General features: G+C 41.6%; 1 protein-coding gene across 2 annotated transcripts in view; it reads right to left on the bottom strand.

Moving 5' to 3' along the window:
• The window catches only part of TTLL11 (tubulin tyrosine ligase like 11), a gene marked incomplete at its 5' end in the record, with an annotated part of 36,579 nt that extends 15,401 nt beyond the window's left edge, over positions 1 to 21,178 (bottom strand). For both annotated transcript variants that reach the window (XM_083875593.1, XM_083875594.1), the window contains 6 exons: positions 6,784 to 6,902; positions 7,421 to 7,516; positions 8,061 to 8,636; positions 13,653 to 13,786; positions 15,129 to 15,225; positions 20,507 to 21,178. In XM_083875593.1, coding sequence (XP_083731719.1) covers positions 6,784 to 6,902; positions 7,421 to 7,516; positions 8,061 to 8,636; positions 13,653 to 13,786; positions 15,129 to 15,225; positions 20,507 to 21,178 — 1,694 coding nt within the window. The remainder of the gene's footprint in view (positions 1 to 6,783; positions 6,903 to 7,420; positions 7,517 to 8,060; positions 8,637 to 13,652; positions 13,787 to 15,128; positions 15,226 to 20,506) is intronic.
• Positions 21,179 to 22,148: the final 970 nt, after the last annotated feature.

Here is a 22,148-nt window from a genome sequence, read left to right as displayed (position 1 = left end):
AGAATTGCTATTGTTTCATATCCTACCCAATGTAACTCCAGCACATTTCTGACCATATTTAACCTGAATTTTCACTGGTTTCAGCTGAAGCTTCCCATCAGCAACGCCCAGATACAGCAAACATCTGCATGCAACACAGCTCCCAGGGATGCTTTGAAGTCCTGCTGACTTTATGGTTTAAAAAACAAAGCAAAGCAACACAAAGCAGCTCACTTTGTTAGAATTCAGTCAAAGCAGGAGCAGACAGCTCCAAGATGCACGTGGAAGTTTGGGAAGGAGGCTCAGACAGCAGAGCTGAGCCATCGGCTGCTGCTCCCCTGGCCCCAGTCAGAGCTGCTGGGACAGTGCTGAGAGAAACAAACTGCATCCAAACCTGCCTGAAACCAGGTTCTCCTACCATCAAAACTCACTGACAATCTCTGATCAAAAAACTGAATCCACAGATGTATTCAGACCTGCTGCCTCCATGTTAATTTTGATGCGATGTGGAAAGAGATGAAGCAGCCACCCCTTTATTCCTGGGCATCCTTTCTTTTTGGGCAAACCTTGGAGATTACAGCAATTCTTGTGTCTGAACTACAAAAATTAGAGGAAAGTGACATATTTTTCCTCTTCTCTGTATTTTATCACAAAGACTTTCTTTTTATGTAAAAATCATTGTAAGATGGGAAAAGGCAAAAAAAACCCACCCTCTTCTTAATGATCAACTTAAAATATAATAAGGTGTGAATATTTAAGAGATGTAATTGCTACAGCATGTTTTGATGCATTCAAATGTTTGGAAAGGTCAGGTTTTATGGTGACACTGTCACAATGACAGGTAGCATTCCTCAGTTTATCTCCATTCCTTCCTTTACTGCTCATGAGAGAGAAAAAAAAGAAAGAAAAGAGATGTCAATAAAAAACTAATTAGATTAGCTGCATCTCAAAACACTGTGATTCAAGTCTAATTGGCCAAAGTGGTCTCCATTCCCAAGTTGATAGCACAGACCCAGAGCTGGGCTCACCCCAGAGCCGGGGGCACTGCACACACCAATTACTGCTAAAGCGCACCACGGGTTTGGGCCAATTAATTCCACAGTGCTGAAAATGAAACCTTTTCAAATCCTGCAACCCATATCAGTTCTTGTCCATTAAAATTTCCAAATGAGCTGGGCCTGTCATCAGCTCACTTGCTTAGTACATTGTAAGCACTTCCAGCTGTCCCTCAATATGGGGTCATTGCAAGAGATTCAGGATGAGACTGACTTCACTCTTTATGTGCAAGTTAAAGTACAGCCTGTCCAGTCAAGATGTGAGTGCTTGGAATACAGTGTGTGAGCAAACACAGACCTGCTTGCAAAACTGGACTGTGAATAACTGCACTTTTTGCAGTGGTGAAGGCTAAAATAGGAATAATCATAAATTAATATGTATCTATGCAAGGGATGTGGGTTTAGCTATTTTATAAGAAATATTATTACTCATTTTTAGTCAATTAAAACATTTCAGATTATAGACACTTAGAAATTAAAAGATTTATCATCAGATTTAATTATCTTTTTTGTGTTAGGACTTCTGCCACAACACATTCAAATGGTTTGCCAGTGTTCTGCCCTGAGTATTGTATTTTTTGTTGCTGTAATACAACATAAGTGGCTCTTTAAACCAATGTAGAGCTATTCTGTCAGTCAAGCACTACCAGATCCCTCCCTTTATGGAGGGACATCTCACACTGTAGTTCATAGAATTTCCAATAGGGCCTGTCCTAATCAATAGGAGAAAGGTCAAATGCTCTTAAGGATGTAGCAGATAAATAATTGGAAAAGCAAGAACAGAGAGCAAGGATCAAGATACCACATCTGCTTCACAAAACTGAAGAGAGTCATTGAGGCAAGTTCTTCTTGAGCAGGATGAGAAATAGCAGTAGAAATAAATACTCTCAACTACAGAAAAACCAAGTTAACATTTTAGTAATCTGAACTGAAGGAACATTGACAAACATCACATTTAAAAGTCTCCCTCACATGTCTAACTCATCAAAAGCTGCCCGGGCTAATGTAACAGACAGGAATTGATAGTGGAGCTGGCAGATTGCCTGATGAAGGACTAAACCAGAAAGCCCTCAAGGAAAGAAAAAGGGGCTAATTCAATGTGCTTCCAAAGGGCTTTGGCAGAATGAGCCTGAATATGAACACTGGGTCATTTTGACTGATGGAGAAAAGAATTGTGTCAGCCTCCAAAATGAACCAGAGGAGAAAGATCAATCTCAAGAAAGCCACACTTATGAGTTTATACAGTCTCAGGCAGAAATCAGGCTTGGAGTGAAGAGGTGGTGCTTGAGAGGCATTTGAATAGCTGCAAACCTGAGGAGACTTGCAGGTAAAGGGATGCAGGAATCAATCAAAAGCTCCAGCAGTCAGCCCATAAAGTCAATTAGGAAATGGAAACCCAAACACTGATACTTCCATAGCTGGGTTTATTACATGCTAATTTTCATAGGCACTAAACTCACTCCATATAATGCAAAAGGCACTGACAACTCTGAGTAATGAATCCCTGAGGATCATAATACAGTTGCTCACAACAGCGGAAACTAAGACACATTACAGCCAGCCCCAAGAACAGTCATTATTTTCTGATCAGTGATAGCTGCAGCACCAGCATTCCCCATCCAGCCTCTCCACATGTCTGTGCACTGAGTTTCTGACCCTCTTCGACCACCCCTGTCACACAATCATAACCTTACAATGCGGAGAGTGAGATAAACACAATAATAAATGGCAAGAATGACTTTATCATCAACAAAATCTAGGCTAATCATACTCTCGAGACATCTCTGCACTGTGTATTTTCATTTTTCCATTAAACATGACTCTGACATCAGGGGAGGTTATGAAACCGAAGAAAAATATCTGGAAAATAAATGGAATACAGCTGAACAGGTGATTTCCTCACTCTCCTTAAGAAAGTACAAAATTGCTCCTCAACATCAAGAAATTAAAAACAGCATTAGGATTTGGAAAATGTCTTTGACACATACAAAAGAATGACCAGAAATTAATTCATGTTTTTATTAAATACAGATCCCATTCTCCTCCTAGAAACTATTCATTTTTTCCCCTGTCATGGGAAGGAATCATTTCAAGAGCAAAAGTTGTGTAATCAACACAGTGGAAAAAATGAACCATCTTGTTTTGTGCAAGAAAAGAGGAAGATCTTTTGTGTAGCTAGTTCTACAAAAGCCTTGTTTTGACTGAATTTCTTCCTAACACCAAAAGAATAAAATAAAAAAGTCAGTCTGACAGACATTAATATTTACAGGGTGCTCTCAGAACAGAGTGACATTAGCCAGTGTTTGCATGCTGATCTTGCAAAAATTTGAGAGCGACCACATTGGGGTTCTTCCTGCTCAGGAAATTAGTTAATCATATTTGACATTTGCTAGAGCCACAGGACCCAGAGAAGAGAATTGTACCTGACATATTTTAAAAAGAAGGGGAAAAAAAAAAATCAGAACATCACAAATAAATTTCAAGGCTGGTTTCAAATGGAAAAAAGCACTGCAGTGGCATGTACAGAGAATAGCACCCAAGAAAAGATAAACTAGCAATGAAGCAGCAAGGGCGTGCTAGGTAATAAACCAAAAGCATTCAGTTTGGAGGGCACAAGGAATTGATTGTTTTTATAACAGCCATAGATTAAATTACATTTCATTTCCAAAGTGTTTCAATTCTTTCTTCTGTCAATGGCTATTTCAGAGCTGAATAAAAGTCATTATATTACTTAGGGGGCTCCACCTTCATCATCTCTAGCAAGGAAGAAGCAGATTTTATTCCATGAGCAACTCATATTTCTAATGACACGCATGCCACAACGCCATGATTTCTTTATCAAAAGAATAAAATGGTTCTTTTCTGTCTTGAAATATGTAAGAAACCAGGCATGGAAATGCAAGAGATCACACTAGGACACAGAGTAAACAACAGCAACCAAAATACAAAGGAGTCCTTATTGCTGGACTAATTAGCATTAATAAACTAGGGCATAAATATTTTTGACAGGACAGGAAAGCGGGTCATTAGCATTTTTTGAGATGATATAAATGTTCTTGCTGAGCAGTCCTGCTCCAAATGATCTTCCAGCTTGCCTTTATACCTCCAAACATCTGACATCCAGTGGAGAATGCACAGCATTTACATGAGACTCAGACTCCTTTCTGCTCCTCCAATCTAATGCAATTTGAGGAAGAATAAATTGCTAATAATTAAACAAACAGTGAAACTAAAACCTTTTTACTACTATCAAGATTCTAAATTAGGCACAGAAAAATAGAAGTTTGCAAAGCCTTTTGAAATGGATTTTCTGTTGGAGGCACAACATACACAATGATTTGCATCAGTGATTATCTTAATTAAACTGCTGTTTACATAAGTAACGTTGATTTACTTTACATGTTGTTCGGTGTCATTAGACCATTCATTTAATTGTGCAAATTTCCTTTAGCTGAAGCCTTCTCCCACCTTCAGCAGGCTGTGAACAGCACCTCTGTTGTGGGGAGTGAATCCAGAACAAGTTTAATAATTACTACACAAGCTTCAGACAAGTTTCAGTCACACAAATCACTGGGTTAGCTCCACCATGTCAATGGCCTGGATGTTTGCCATCACCTACTCAAGCCTCAAAATCCATGAGAACAGCACTGCCACACATACAGAGCAAAGATCTGTTTGCAAAAATCACCTTCCATGGTATTTTATTAAATGTTTTAATTTCTTAATGACGAGCAAAACTTGAGTTCCACATTAAGTGACTTAAAACTAGGAAAAGATCAGTTCTGCTGTGGAAGAAAAGCCACTATGTATATTTAAATACATTGATTTGAACATGTATCACTGCAGATTTTTTATCACTAATTGGTGGCAGTGCCAGATAATTACCAGCAATCTCTGCTTGTAAAGACTGGACTTTTGTTGGAAAAATTCAAAGATGTGTATGAAATGATAAACTGATCTTATTCAGTTTAATTTTTTTTTCAATATTATACATCACATGATAGGAAGGAGGAAAAAAAATACCAAAACATCGTGAAGATGAGGGAAAATTACACTAAAAAAAAAATCCTGAGCTATTAATCCTTCCTGATAATGAAGTACTTCAGGATGACTTCTAAAACTCACTTTCATTTAGATGCCTCATTTATTTTAATCTGGGAGATAATTAGAAGGAAATCAAATTCTCCACAGCAGAATATTTACCTGAGATGCAGCTCAAACTTCTCAGTATTTCCCCTGTGTGTTCAAACTCTATATTATATATACTGCTAAAACCTTACTGAGATTAATGCCCGTTACTTAACTAGCATCAAAATTTGACTCTATGAGGCTTGCTGCTGGTTAGCTGTCAGAACAGCAATTCTTTCAGATTTTTTTCTACCAATAGGCCAAGTTTTGCTCAAGAAGTTCCACACACTGTCCCCAGTTGTAAAAAGCACTTGGAAGCAGAAGGGGTAAATGGCAGGGGAGGGATGGGCAGTTGTCACACGAGTTCCTGCACCAGCAGGTCCCAGAGCACTGCCCTGTGCAGGCTGACTTAGGGTGCAGACACAGAAATATTCATCTCCAAGATGGTCAGTTAACCAGACTGCCCTGGAAGAAAAGCTGCACCACTGATGAATTCTTGCTGTGAAGAGCCAGTGGTTTATCTCATCACCAACTAATCCTGTTAGAAATTATTTAGCACTCAAAATGTATCAAAGAAGAATCCTCAGCTGAATGAGCCTTCCCCACACTCTGGCGTCCTCTAGCAATTTATTTGTAATTATCATTTGTCTTTTTTCCATATCTAATATGAAGTTAATGAATGCCTGACATAACTTCAGCAGAAAAAACCGCCACGACTAGTTACATAATTACAGGTTAAAAAATGATCTTTTTCAGCTCCATGCACTGAAGTAATCTTTAAGGGTAGAGGTTAAGTACAGGCAACACAGAATATAAATCGCTTTGCTAAACGTTCTGTACACTGACCACAGCAACCTCTCTGTGTGGCTCTGCCTTTGAAGGAAGAGTTTGATCTCATAATAATTTTGCAATAATGCAGAATTTGTTAGTATTATCAGTCATGTCTTGTTCATGGGCCTCTGTCTGCAAAAGGACAGCAAATTTGCACTTGAAATCATTATAGAATGTGAATAACATTTCAGGTTACCACTAAGTGCCAAGAGAAGAGCAAAATGGATACTTTAGCATGGAGGCAGACCTATGAGGTAGAATTTCTAGGGAAAAAAGAGAAAAAAATCACCCTTTCATGTCTTCAAGGAACTGCTTAAAATGAAGTGTTTCATTAAAAAAGAAGATATTATTTTTCTCAGCCTGATCCCACCACAGGCACTCCTGTTATAGCTGCTGCAGGCAGTTCTTCTCATTTCTAGATCATAGATTTAACTCTGTTTATTATCACAGATTAAGGAAGCAATTTTTAAATACAATATTCATACTTTTCAGCTCCAATGGGGCAATTCATTCAGAGTAATTTGTGACTTTCAAGCAAATTAATACACAAATTTATGTCTCATTACTGTTTTGAAAAAAAAAAAAGGCCTCAAGTAGAAGCACAAATAAATAAATCTGAGTTACTAAACTGTTTACACCAGTTAAGAGTAAGATATTCCAAGGAAACTGGTATATCCCGGTTTACTATCAGCTTGTGGACCTTCTCAGGAAAAAAAAATAATAATAAAAAATCATGTTTTTCTATTTATTGCAAGGCACTGATGCAAAACCAAGGAAAATCAACACTTACTGAGTATCTTTCCTTTTCTTTTTCTGAGGATCCACCAGTCGCAGAGTGTCTCTGATGACAGCAACTTTCACTTCTTCATCAACAGGGCTTGGGACATTTTCAAATACTCCAGGAGAAAGCTTTACATCACAGAGGGATACAATTATTCACTACACAACTAAGGGTGATGTATTCCACATTTGCTCAAACTTCATGCACTTCATCTATATTTTAAATGCACTGTGATGGATTACAGAATATTTCTTCAAGGATGCACAAATACCTTCTCATTTTCAGTAGGATGTTACAACAAATTTCTCTAGTAAACTGAAATATTAAAGAAAAGATTGTTGTCGATGTTATCATTTATATCATGTATACAAACATGAAAAAGATTATTAACAATCCCCTAAACACAATTAACGACTGCAGGAGATGGTGAATAAATGCATTTATGACAGAGATGATGGAGAGCTTTCACAATTCCAATAAGTCATATTTCCTATGTATAAGATTAGCAATGATTTCAAAGCAGAAAATTACAGACAACCTTGGAGATTTCATATCAGCAGACAGCTTTCATCTTTCAAACAAGGAAAAAAGCCCAGAAAACCCAACCTAAGCAATTTCATTCCAATATCACATTGAGAACTCTTACCTCTTGCTCATGTTCTATTCTCATGCTGGGGTTTGCATTTACTTCCAGTAATATGGGCTTCAAGTTTTTCATCAGGAGAATGTCAAACCCTAAAATCTGTGCATAACAAGCAATATGTTACTCCAGTTCCACTCAGAGTGTTCTACAGAATGCAGTGTTTGTCCATATGGCAACACTGAGGAGGAAAGAAACATTTGAGGGGCAGAAAAAAGTAACAGAAACTCTACACAGTGCTGAATAACTTGTCTCCCATACCAGTGGCTCCTTTCACACCACCTCCATCCCCAAACACTGCACCTGCCAACATGGAATATTGGCACCCCTGACAAGAGGGTCTTAAAATTGCCAGGATCAAAACTGTGTTAGGAACCTGCAAATCTTCACTTCCAACATGTAGAAGATGGAATCTGGAGTGAATACTGTCACTAACAAACTACACCCATTGAAAATTCTCTGTATCTGCTCTGGGCTGGCAATAACACAGCTCAAGAGACTGAGGTTTGACTTGGGTGAGGAGCTCTGAGCTCCCACCACTGAGCAGCACCATAACTAGAGAAACCTTTTAGAAAAGGGATTAAGCACCCAGAAAATTAATCTACGCATAGAAGTAACTGCATTCCTGGCAGAAATTCCAACTTACCTGGAAGCAAGTTGGCCCAGGCTTTCCTGCTGGTATGTCAGACTGATAGTAAACTTTCAGTTCTGGTGTCAGTGCAATAATTGTTTTAATCACCAATGAAATTATATCTGACCAGAGCTTTTTGACATCAGCTCCTCTGGAAGACAGTCTGCACAGAATGCTTGAAAAAGTCCTCTTGCTGCCAGTGTTTACACTGGCAGAATGGATGAAATTCCCACTATGGATATTTAGTGAATAGTTGGTTAAGTGCATAAAAACCTGGTGCAAATTTTTGAGAGTGGGTTCTTGATAGGGCTCTGTACAAAATCTAGAAAGTCCATCTTTGGCTATATAAATCTCTAAGGGTTCTAAGGATTTCAGCAGGACATAGAGACGAATATCAAATTTCAATTTGTCCACGAGCAGTGGCTTGCAGATGTATTCCTGGACCACAGCTGGCCGGCTCTGGATGCTCCCTGTCAGCCTGATGTCACTTGGGTCTTTGATGAGGTAGATTCCATCCCCCTGGCAGCCTCCATCAGGCTTCACAATAAAAGTGGGCTTCCAGGATGGATTCCTGTCTTTCATCATACGAACCTAGAAGGAAAAGCATTATTACAGTGAGAGGCATTAACTGGGGAAGGAAAGAAGGGCTGGTACTGTGACAGCCAGTAAACAAAAATAAATAAAAATAGCATGATCATATCACCAGAATAGTAAGCACCATGCAAAAAAAGGCAGAAGATGAACAGTGTTGACGAGCACAAGGAGAAACAAAAAAGTACAAGTAGGGAATTACTAGTACAGATAAAAGGTCATTTTATTTAACAATACATTGTATAAATCATTCCAGGAACTTCTTTTTAATGTTCTGTTCCAATTTACAGAAGGAAATGGGGTGTATCTCATGAGATCCATTTTGGTAGTCACTAATGTATATGAAACTGCAAAGTTAAACTTTCATGCAGCATTTTGAACAACCACTGACAAAGACAATCATTAACTTAAGGAAAGGTGCCTTTATTTATTGAGGTATGAATGCAAATATTACCAGAAGAAGGAAAACTGAGGTAAAATTTGTCACCAACAATACCTGTTTCCACCACTGAAAATACATCACCATCAGATACCCAGTGTTAATAAAACTGGGAAATGCTGAACCATGTACAGGTAAAACTATGTCACTGACACATCTGCTGAACATCAGAGCTTTCATGTTACATGCCTATTTCCCACTACCTAAATAAATAATCTAAATAAATTCTAGTTTATTTATTACTTGTACAGCAAAAGTCAGAACTGCAGACATGGGCATGCCTCAATCAGAAATGAAATTGAGAAAGAAAGAGGAGCCCTAACAAAGAAAGGAACTGAAGAAATGTAGGATGCAAGGCTAGCAGGTTTATCAGCTACTCATGGGATTCAGGACAATAAAGCACTCAAAACCTCTTCCTTCCAAAACAGAGGGATGTCCCAGCACTGACCACTTCTTTCTTGTGCTCCCACATTTTAGGGCCCCTGCAGCTGCTGTCCCTCTCCCTGCAGCCAGGCTCGTGCTGAACCCAATCAGAGATCTGGTTTTACCCTGTGGCTCACCAGCAACAACTGGAGATTGACTTTCAGAAGCCTGGGGACAGAAGCTAACAAAGAACAAATCAGTTGCCACCATCAGCCCTGGAAAATGAAAAAGATAAAAAATCAGCCCACAGGAAAAGGCTGAGCAGTCAGATCATTGTGACAGCAGCAACCTCTGCTGTAACATCAGGCTGCTGACCCCCAGGAGAGGCCCAGCTCTGTCAGCAGTGACATTCCCAAGGCCTCAAGGACTTCTGGCTCCACCCTACCCAGTTATTTATTTCACTGAGAGTCACACTGCTAAAAGCCTTCCTACCAGCTGCAGCAGAAATTCAAGATCCATTACCCAGACTAGGATTTTTCTCACGGACAGGTGTCACACTGACTCAGTGACAGATCCTTCTTCAAAATAGGTCACTCTGAGGGATAAAATGCCTCACTGGAGGTCAGGCTTACATAAATGGCATGTGGATAAATAGGTCCAAGTAGATCAGCAGGCCTAGATGAGCAAAGAAGGAAAGCAGGATTTATGTCCTAGTCTTTTTATCGCTATAGAATAATCTTCCCCTGATGTGACATTACCCTGCAGAGCAGAGGAGTTCTCTGGTTCACTGCTGTTAAAATCAGCACCTCAGAGAGACACCTGGGTAATCTGAACCCTCCATGACCAAACACACCCTGCTGTGCCTCCTGCTGAACACACAGAGTGCCAATCCTTCCCTCCTAGGGCAGAAAATAGTGAAGAACCTCTGTGACACCAGGTGGAAGAATCTGCCCCCCAGTCCCACATCTGCTGTTCACCCCTCAGGCTACATCTGCTCTGCTCCAGCGGCACCTTTCCAAAAGAGATGATGCTTTCCAGAGACTATTGCTGAAGATGCAAAAGAACCTGCCTTTCAATATATTGCACTCTAACAACCACTGGTCTCTGAGATCTCTCTTCTCTTCACATAGAAAGCAAATAATTGTCTCCATCATTTTCTATTCAATTTTTTTTTCAATGGACTAAAAGGCCTGGATATTATTCAGGCTTTCTAGTCCATCAAAACCTACACATGGCAGATGAAGATAGGCTGATGGGGAAAGGGGGAATAGTAATCCAGAGTCAGTCTCAGTCTGTTTCTCAGCAGATTTACTGCCTTGAAGAAAACAGACAGTTTCTTGATCTTCAAGGAAATTCCCAACAGTCATCTTCAAACTCTCCACAATCCCCTCAACTATATTCTTTCAAATTCTCATTATGAGGGGGCTTGTCCAGACTTAGAAAATTTAGTCATGTAGGAAAATGAGTTTATATGAAATGAGATATTTCTGTGTCCTTTGCTTGACAGAAGGAAATTATCTTTAAAAAACATGTTAACCATTTACAGTTAACAGCAAGAGAAGAGTCTGAAAATCTGCAGGTTTGGCTTTCATGAGGAAACACAGGCTGCATGCATATAATATTCTTGAAAAAAATGCATATAATGGGCTATAAGATCTGACAGCACAAAGACTGGAATATTCATGCCTATGCCTAAGAGGTATCCAAAAGCTGAAAACCTGATTAAACCACCAAAAATATGCTGTGCTGGAAATTAGACCATCCAAATTAGATTCTTATTAAAAATTAATCATACTGGCCTATTCATCATCCTCACAGACAACACAAAGAAGGAAGTAGGAGAACAAACACAGTCCTAGTTTGAATCCCAAGCTAGTTACTCTTCAGAAATTGGAATTTCATGTAAGAAATAAGTCCTTAGCACACACATTCCAATAGATTCTTCCCTGCTAGTGAATGGCTGCAGCACCTGAGAAATTTGCTTATCTGTAATTCATCTTTTGTTAGAGTGACATGTTAGGTACAAAATGTTTTAGAAAGTAAGAAATTGGTGAATATTGAAAATAGCTAAATATGTATTTATTTAGTAAAATGAGCCTTTAAGCCCTTGATGAAAACACTTATCACCTTCTCATTTCAATATAGATAACACTAAGGAAACTGCCTTTTTGTTGGTATTTCCAGTATGAAGCTCATCCACCACAACTCCAGAGCAGTTTTCTCCATTACTGGCTTTCAAAGCACAGAAGATTAATATTAGATTACCTGTAGTGTTTTCTACCTGAATCTAGGTATAGAGGAAAGTTGACAGCATTTGATTTCATTATTGATAGATACGTATGAAAAAGTTCACTATCATGACTACAGAAGTGAGGCACAATATTTGAGAGAGAGATTGTTTTGAAATGTTGTAATGCGTCAGGAAGAGGCAGCAAGATTTAAATTCTCAAGGAGTTTCTTCTTTTGATAATCATTTCTATTACAGGCAAAACCTCACAGGTGTTTCTCATCCAGCCCTTTGCAACAAAATCCTACACTACAAACACCACAAAACCATCTTCTCATGTGTAACCTACACCTCCAATTTGACTTTTGATAATTAACATATTCCACAGTATTCCAATTCCTTCAGGGACATGTCTGACATGCAGGCACCACCAAAGCTCTCCCCACTTGTCTGTTGTGAACAAGCTGAAGTGCAGGCTCAGAGAGCTGATGGATTTGGCAGCATTAGGGTTGCAAAGCAAACAAAACCACATATGAACAAATAAACAACAGAAAAGACTGGAGGACTCCTGCTGAGAGCTCACCAAACTGCAAGTGAAAAGTGCTCTGAACCTTTTATGGTTCACAGGGGGTTTGGAATCTTTTGGGTTGTATTTTTCTTGTTCTGGAGGGGTTACACTCCGAACTTGTGTTAAGTAGAACATAAACTCTTACAACATCAAATATAATGTTTGATAACAAGAACTATGCTTTTCTCCAACACAGATGGAAGAACATATGCAAAGGAAACTCCTAGGAGTGTGTTAGTGGACATCTGTTCCTCTTGGAACACGAGCGGCAGCGTTTGCAGCGCGGGGAGTGGGAGCGGAGCAGCGCTGACTCGCAGTGCCACCTGGTGCCAGCTCCGCGTGTCACCTGCAGCTCCGCCACCTGCGGCTCAGCCCGCCCAGGGCTGCCTGTGCCCCCAAAAGGCTCATCCCACCACCCACCGCACCCTCCTCGCCCTCCGCCTCAACCCGTGTGTGCTCATCCACCTGTCTTTGCTACACTGCTTGCGTTATTTACACTCCTTTTACTCCAGACTGGTCTTACAGCAGTGACTCACTTGAAGAGTATCTATTGAAATATGTTAATGAATTCAGTTGGATTATGGATATGGTAATTAGCTAAAAAGTTGCAGCCAGTACAAGATATTAAGTATCTTCAGTAAAAATTATCTTTTATTAAAGCATCTATTATACTGAAATATCTATTAGTAAAGTATCTTTTACTAAAGAGTATAAGTACTCTCTAGTACAAGAGTCTGCTAAAGCCCAGACCCTTCTTCTCTCATATTTCCAAGCAGAGCATACTCTAGGATGCAAAAACACCCTGGGTGAGTCAGAAGACAGGGTTAAACAAACACATATAATATTTTAAAATTTTTGTAATACAGAACCAAATGCCAACACACAGCATCATTCTCTTTCAAAAAAAAAGAAAAAAAAAAGCTGAAAAATAATGGCATTTTATTATATTCTGACTATTTAAACAAAACAGCAGTTTGACCTGAGATGATGTGAGTGTATTTCACAATGCATGGAACAAAATGCTCTTCAGAAAGGTTTAGGTACAACAGGCCAAGTGGACTTCAAAGGATTTCAGTGACAATGAACCTGGTGAAGCACCACACTCCCCACACTGTACTGGAACCTCCTCAGGCCAGCAGAACGTGCAGGGAAAGAGCTGATGCTTCTACCAGGTTCAATTTTCAGACACCTCCTGGCACGGCTGAGAAATAGATTTGTTTTGAAGGTTATTCCAGAACACAACAAAGAAACCTAACAACCACACATCCAGACCATGACTGATCCCAAGCAAACTGGAAAAGATGTCATCCACAGTCCCCAGGTGTGATTTTAAATAACGTGGTAGGTATAGAAAACTAAAGAATGACATGGATGCCATATCCAACAAGTGACATTATTCTCAGAGTACAAGTTATGTACCTCAGCCACAAAGAGGGGCAGCTCTTCTGGCAGGATCCAGGACCGAGGGTAGAAGTTATATTCCAGAGGAAACAGATCTTGCATTGTTCTCATGGCCCGGCTCAGGGTGATTTTCCGAACCGTCTCCATCATGCCTGGGAGAGAACAAAGTGACAGAAACCCCACGCTGAAGTCTCATCCTAACAGCAAATGTATCATTTCAGAGTATCATTACTCATCTTGCTGGGAAGGCCCTCTGGTCATTGCTGTCAATAAAGCTGAACATCTTTGGAGATTTCAAATCTGATGCAATAGTTGTGGCATTCCCCTGTCATATTTACTATTGTATGTGTTTCTGTATAAGATTAGAAAAAATAATTCTCAAAAATACAGCTCAGAATAAAAGACAGCTTTAGTCAAATATTAACTGATGACTTTCCTATAATCCAAAGTTATTTTTCTAATCTATCATTCCAGAAATAGGCACAAATATAATTAAATGTAATCAACCACTTTGTGTTTACTTTGCAGTTATTTAAGTATCTGCATCACAAAGAACAGGTTATTTTGTGAACAGCGAAACAAACATTTGCTGAAGTCTTATGTCCATTGGGAACATGACTAAAAAGCTATTTTGATGGAAAGGTTTCTGGTAAAACCATGCCTTAAATTAGCACAACATTCCTGGAAATCGGGAATGGCTCTAGTTTGATTCCTGTGCAGCCACTTGTTCACCAGGTAGAAGTCAAAACACAGACAGGTAACATTAATCTAACACCAATTTAAACCATCAGAAAACACCATCCCACACCTGAGTGGGAACTTCCCTGAGGCAGGAGAAAGCCAGGGTAAGTAAAGCCTGGAGTTCGATATCTGAGGTTCTCATGCTCACAGCACATTAACAGCAGCCATAAATCTGAAGTAAAGGGCTTAGATAAGTCAATACCTAAGCTTTTAGCTCTTATTTAGAGAGATCTCAACAGGGATTAAATGAGAAAAAAGGGAGCTTAAAAAAGTAGAAGAGTCATCATAAGATGAGGACTGACATGAACTCTTTCAATATTAAAAAATCCATTTAAGGAATTCTGCTTTGAGCTTCTCCCTGAGATAAGCCAGAGTACGAAACAAAACAGATTCTTTCCACTTTGAATCAAAACCAAATCCAGAGATACAGCACTGTTATCAGTGCCAGATAACAGACAATAATTGCATACTTCACTTAAATTATAGCCTAACACTCTCCTTTTTCCTAACTTCACGTGTATGAAGTATTCTTCTCAACAAAACCACTTTCTCTCCAAAACAGATTTCAGCTCAGAAACTGTTCAAGACACCCACTCTGATATCCTTACCCCCTCACCAAACCCAGTAATATGCCAAAAATACTACCAGCTGATTAGGCAGATAATTCACATTAAAAATCAGTGAAACACAGAAGTAGGTGAAATAACCCTGCTTTTAAAGCATTTGTTTAAGCTGCAAAGAGGAGTGAAGTACCTGGAAACTTGTTGACCTGCCCTGAGAAGATGTTGTTATCATGAAAGGACACCCCATGCCAGTAGATGTCACAGGGCAAGCGGCGGCCAAACGGAAACTGCAAAAGAGACCAAACAATTTTGGAGCAATCTGGGAATAACAACTCACTCCTGTCTTTTTTACACACTCATCTTCAGCATAAATCACTCAAGAACAGTCTTCTGACTGTCAAAAGAAAACAAGCTCTGTATATTTGTCACAAAAATGAGAATATTTGGATCAGCTCAAAGACTTTCAAGGGAACAAACTAAGAGGTTTCTAGAAACCAAATCCAAATGACTGAGGCATGGGGCTCTACTGAGAATCCTCGAGCTTGTGATCAACCACAGTCAAGTTATAAATGTAAAGTGGACACTCAAACAAAGATACTTAAATGCAGTAATTGTATTATTCATTTATATATATCCAGTTGTAAGTATTAATTTGCACAGTATTAATTCCTCTCTGGTACTAATAGCCTGTAATTAAAATAAAAGCTTGCAATTCAATTAATCATTTGTTGAGTATATATATTCCCACTATCAAGAAATAAGGTGATTATTTCAACAATATTAAGTATTCCAGGTTCTTTTCCCATTCATGCAAGATTTCACCATAAATTGGAAAACTGTAGTTTGTTTTCTATTATCAAAAAGATCACCTTTTTTTATGCAGTCTGAAGAGCTCAGAAGCAACACTGCCAATTACTGGAAACAAGTTTCTAATAGTAGTAAAGCGGTTTATAAAAAACCCAATTAGTGTTGTGTAAAGAAGGTGCTCTTCTTTTTCACACTTATTCCCTTTGACACGGCCCCATTTATCAATCCAAAAAACCCCATTTTATCTGCAGCTCCATAAAGATGCCATTTAACTACCATATGGAATAGTCACAGGAATAGCTTCTATTACTAGGCTACATCTTTTTCAAATAAATCTGCTATATTTAGCATTTTAGGACACATTTGCATTAAATATCTACCACGCTCATCACCCAGTGCCATTTACTTATTGAAAGAACCACAGTATTTTGCAGAAACTTCTCGTTCTTTACTTGAAATGTAATTTTTCTTATTTTAAAACATTTCTTTATGCAGTGGCTCATTTTTCTTTGAGCATGACAGAAAAAAGAATTGCATAAACCTTTTGAGTGCATTACTTTATTTGCTACTTTAATTAAAATTTCAGTTTCCTCAGTAAATAGTCTTGAAAAATTAATTTAAAATGCTAATTGAGCAATGCATCCTTTCTGTTTCCTAACTCGCAGGGATGAGAAACCCAATTTAACAAGAGCCAGTGGATTCTGCACTTATTTCATTATTATTCAGCCTGCAAAATCTGTTTTTGTACAAGTGAAAATTAATTCTGTTGGGCTCTGAAAGACAATCAGTGGCCTTAACCTCTCTCCACAGGTATATCCAGAATACAAATGCAGCATTTGGGCTCAGAGTGCCATTCCCACTAAAACCTGAAATTTTTATTTATTTATTAAATGAAATTGAAATGAAAGGAACAAAATTTGCATTTATATAACGCCTTTCATCTACAGAGGATATCAAAGCTCTCTACAAACACTGCACAGAAATCATTTCACAACAGATGAGGAGTGAGCAGCTCTGGACAGGAAGACGGAAGCACTGCACCCCCTTGGAGGAAATTTGGGACAGCACAGCAAGGGCCCTTCTCCTGAGAAATCAAGACTATCTGGGCTTATCCAACAATGGGATCAAACTCACCTCCTGAATGAGCTGGGCAGGATTCTGTAACCTCTGCACTACATTTTACATAAGAGTGGTGTTTGGAGAGGAGCCAACAAGTTCAATTACCTGGCACCTCTGGCAGTGCCAGGCCAATATAAATTAATCCTGCTGTGGTGGGAGATGCCTTTGCACCACATTCCCAGCTCCTCATGTGGGGAAAAAAGAAAGTGGCTAAAAGAGAAAGGTGGCTGGAGCTATCCTTTTTTAAAATCTTTTAAATCTTTTTTAGTCAGATTTGGGCAACATTTGTCCGGAAAAAAATAAGAAAGGAGCCATAAAGAGAACAGAGTTGTTTCCACAGCTTTGACACAATTAATAATCCATCATAGTCAAATCTGCCTGACAGGTCATTCCTACCTTTGGATTAGAAGCCAATAATTTAAATTGTCTCACAGGTCACATCAGTCTGTTCCATCATGTTTAATGACAAGTTAAATGACTCGTCTTCCACTCAGCTTTTCCCAGCATAAAACCTGAAACTCTCCCTACGCCTCCGTGCAGCTCCGGAACAGCGAGACAAATGAAATGCTCGACGCTGGGATATTTGATGCCTGGGACATCTGCTTCTTCCATTTTCCTGGTAATTGAAAGCTTGCTGGAGAAATAATTTATTAAGTGATGAACAAACTCGGGATGCAAGCTCAATTTGTGCCCATTATTTCATTTGGCATATCATGTTCATTTACAGAGTGTGACACGCTGGATCAGATGGTCCAGCCCAGTGCTGGAATTGGCACAGGCACAGAAACTCTGCAGTGCTTCTTAGAAGGTCCACCCACACAGGCCTATCAAACCTGATTGTTTAATTTACTCAAAATTCCCACAGCTGGGAAAAAAAAAAAAAAAAAAAAAAAAAAAAAAAAAAGACTTTTTTTTTTTTAATGTCTTTTGCTTCTGGTAACAGAATCTCAATGGTCAGTTTGCTGTCTTGCATTCCTTCACCTCTTCTTCACATATCAGTGCCAAAGAATATTTCACCAATATTACCAATGTTTAGAGTATTCTCCCCTTTTTTGTGTCTTATAATGACATTTACCATATATGTCAGTTCAGTAATGAATAAGAAAATAATAAAAAAAGATATGTGACACTGTAAGAATGCTATACATTAGACAGAAAAAGTTATGGATCAAAAGGGGCCTACTTGAAAAAGCACATTATACTGTCTCCTTCCAAGAAAATATTCCAGCCAACACATCCAGCAGCAAACAGCAGAAATGAAACAAAAGCAAGAATAGGAAAATGTAAAAGCAGTAGAGAGGAAAAAGGATCAAAAGTATTATAAAAGAGATAACAGTAGAATAGCAGTCCCAGACACATCAGTACTTAAAATACATGCATTTCATTACTACTTCCAGGAATTTTTTTCTTTTTTTCATTATTTTCATGGATCCTGGAAGCAACACCCGTGTTCCCTCTGCTGGTCCTGCTGTAACAGTGCAACCAGCTCCGAGACTGGCCATCCCTGACAGTGGTTCTGAACAAATATTTTACTGCTATTTCTCTAAGCATCTGAAAGGGAGAGCTTTCCCAATTACATGTAGCTTGAATAAAGAGGTTTCCTTGGATTTATCTTCTCAATTTTGTTAATTTTTCTCTTTAAATCTTGACCAGATCTTATTAACCTATTTATAAACTGAAGATATACAGCAATATATGACAGTGACTTGTTTACAGGGAATGAGTTATCAGCCACCCAGACAGTGCAGTCAAGCACCACAAAATTCCATATTGGGCCTCTTCTTTATTAAGAGACAAAGTGGCCAGAGGAGGAAGCAACAAACTAAATGAAAAACATTGACCCAAGGAAGAGATGGAGGAGAGAGGATATTGAGGGAGACAGGGAACAAAGAGAGATGAAGTAAAGGCAGCAGCAATTGCTGTTGGGGGATGCAAAGCAGGAAGGAAAAAGCTGATTAATGCAGCACAGAGATTCATGAGAGGAACAGGAGCTTGTGAAACAAGTCAATTAGTAGGAAAGGCTATCAAGTGCAAGACAAATGCAAAACAGTGAAGTCTCAGGAAACGATAAAGGCAAAATTAACCACTAAATGTGGCTAATTCCCAGCACAATCTGCGAGGCTAACTGATATTAGTGATCCAGAAACCCTCTCTGGAATGGCTCCCCGCCCTCAGAACATAAAACTTAACCATAAAAACAAAGAAATTAAGTGTGAAGTGCCCCTGCTCTGCATGTCACTGCATAAAACATGGAGCAAGGCTGCTGACAGACACCCCACAGGTGCACTGAGGGCTAAGAGAGGTAAATGTAGCAGGTTTGAATTTCAAGGCTCTGGTATGTTGTTACTACTTTGCTGTACAAGCAGGAGTTGAGAACTGGGGCGATGGTGCAAAGAGGTTTTGAAATCCTGCCACTGGATTTAAATAGCAAAAATCTTGAAATTAAATTTTATGAAGTCAGCGAAGGAGAAAGCATACATATCCTTGTGGGATTAGGTATTCAGGACATTATGAACAAACACGGGCAACATTTACTGACACTCAGTCCTCCAGAAAAAAAAAAATTGCAGTATTTAACTCTTGAGGTTAGGAACAGCACAGAATATACTGTCTTCCACAAGTCTGTACAGATTTTGTTTAAAAAGCATCAGGTGCACCGAAATATCATCTTGTAAGTGGGAATTCCAAAGGCAGCTTTGTAAAGTGGAGTAGCTGCAGGTCAGAGATCACAAAACTCCGTCCTAGCCCTGCGTGTGAGAAACAGCTCATCCTCAGGTTTATTCCTCCTTCTCCCTCCAAGTTCCCTCTTACAAAAGGATTACAAGTACCCTTTTCCTTACACAAGTTCTTCACAAAGCTCCTAGAAGCCATCTCCACTTCTATAAAACCATTTATAAAGTCGTTAGGAAAAGAAAATCTTTACAATTTACCATCTATAGTAAGATACATCTAAGAAATCTCTCCAGGATTTAAATACGGAGTTGCAAAGCATCAGTTCTGTGCCAGCTCCCCTATTGTCCTGATTCCAGTTCAGCACGTACTGGCACTCATTGAAATCCTCACAAAGCAATGAGAAAACACATGACTCGAGCAGCAGGAGGAAAAAAAAAAATAGCTAGAGCTGCTCTACATAAAGTAAATTAGCAGGGTAGAGCCCGTTATGTGTGCGTTAACAGCTGCCTTAATGTTACTGCACCGATACCCCGGGCTCTGTGACAGGCCGGGAGCGCCGAGGGAACCGAGCCAGGGAAGAAATGCCAACCCTCACCACACACCAAACGCTACCCCGCGGGGAGCAGGGTTTCTTTCTTGCCCTTTCCGTGATCAGTTTAACCTCGGGAGCGCAATACCCGATTACCCCTGTTCTGGGTTTGCGTAACTGGCCGTGCCAGTGATGGTGAATGAAATCAGCTCCGGATCCGGCATCTGGTTAGGAATAGCCCCGGGTCAGGGGCACAGCCGGGAGAGCCCCGGCTGCAGGGCCCTCAGAGGGGCACGGGGGGAGGATGGAGGAGGATGGAGGAGGCTCTGCCGGGGGCAGACCCGAGGCAAGGGAGGAGAGACCAGGCAGGACCGGCGCTAGGCCGGGGCAGGGCGGGGATGGGGACGCGGCCCCGCACGGCCCCGCCGGCGAGCGCTCACCTCCTTCCAGCGGAGCTGCCGCAGGCTGATCTTCAGCGCCTCCAGAGAGGTCTTGGCCTTGGAGCTGTCCACCGTGACCCCGGGCCGCCGGCCGCTCTCGGCCCCGCTGCGGCGGCCCTGGGCCCGCCGGGCCCTGCCCCGCGCCGCCCGCCCGCCCGAGCCCTGCGGGCCGGCCCCGCTCCGGCCCCGCTCCCCTTCCCCTTCCCCTTGGGGCTCCCGGCCGGGCGCGGCGGGCGGCTCCTCTTCCCCCGAGCGGGCCGCGGCGGGCGGGCCGCCCTGCGGGGCCTCAGCGGGCAGGGCCGGGGACCCGGGGGGTTCCTCCGCCTCGCGGGCCGGCTCCATCTCCGGCGGCTCCATCCCCGCCGGTTCTGTCCCTGCTAACCCCAGCCCGACCGGCTCTATTCCTTCCGTCGCCATCCCCGCCGGTTCTATCCCTGCTGTCCCCGTCGTCCCCAGCCCGGCCGGTTCCAGCCCGACCGGCTCTATTGCCTCCGTCCAGATCCCCTCTGTCCCCATCCCCACTGTCGCCGTCCCCGCCGGTTCCATCCCCTCTGTCCCTGTCCCCGCCGGTTCCATCCCCTCTATCTCCGTCCCCGCCGGCTCCATCTCCTCTGTCGCCGTCCCCGCCGGTTCCATCCCCTCTGTCCCCGTCCCCAGCCCGGCCGGCTCCATCCCGCCCCCGCTCCCCGCCCGTTGCCATGGCAGCGGCGCGCCCGGTGACCCGCCGGCCCCGCCCCGCCGCCGTCAGGGGTTGACTCCGCCTCCGCCATTTTGGGATCGGGCAGAGGCCCCGCCCCGCGCGGTGCGAAATGGCCTCCGGGGCGGGGCGGGGCGGGGCCGCCATGTTGGAAGCGGGCGAGGTCCCACCTGCCATGGCGGCCCCGCCTCAGGCCGGGCTGTGGGGCGGGCGCGGTGCCCGCCGTGCCCTTCGCCGCCGAACGGCCTCAGACGCTCGATCCGCTCCTTCCCGTGCGGCGGGGACAGTTCCCTGTGGGACGGGGATCTCTCCGCCGTGACAAAGCGCTGCCTCGCAAAAAGGCTGTTCCCATGCAGCGTTCGGGTTTGGCTGCATCGGTGCTGGGACAGCCCCATCTGCGGATTTAAACGCTCTTAGGCACAGCTGGAATATACGAAGACGGCTTTTATACTGTCAGTAATGGAATTAATAACTTTAACAGCAGCTCCGTGACCAACCTGAGCAAGCTGGAAGGTTCCCTGTCTATGGCAGGGGGCTGGAACTGTAACATCTTTAAGCTCCCTTTCCACCCAAACCATTCCAGAACTCTGACTCTGTGATACATAAATCCCTCACGATATAGTTACAAAAAATAGGAGAACATGTCATTAAAGCGGCTGTTGGAGCAAAACCCAGATGGGCTGTGGGCAGGCGGTGGCGCTGCGCCCTGGGAAATCCGGCCTGGACGCGAGGAATTCGGGGGAAAAAACAGGAATAATCAGGGTTCTGTGTGAGGGAGCGATCACCAGAGGGGTGATCTGGAACAGGACTGAAACAAGATACCAGCAGAAATTATTTAAACTACAGCAAAATTTAAGTAAATGCAGAAAAAGATGGCACTGCCAGTTAGCTGTGAAATAAAATCATAAAGCCACGTCAAGACCCTTATTTTTTCAGTGCCTCACC

Source organism: Zosterops lateralis, assembly GCF_965231275.1.
Source record: "Zosterops lateralis genome assembly, chromosome: 20".
Taxonomy (NCBI): Eukaryota; Metazoa; Chordata; class Aves; order Passeriformes; family Zosteropidae; genus Zosterops; species Zosterops lateralis.
Note: the sequence above shows the minus strand (reverse complement) of the source record. Positions and strands in the feature narration are given on the sequence as shown.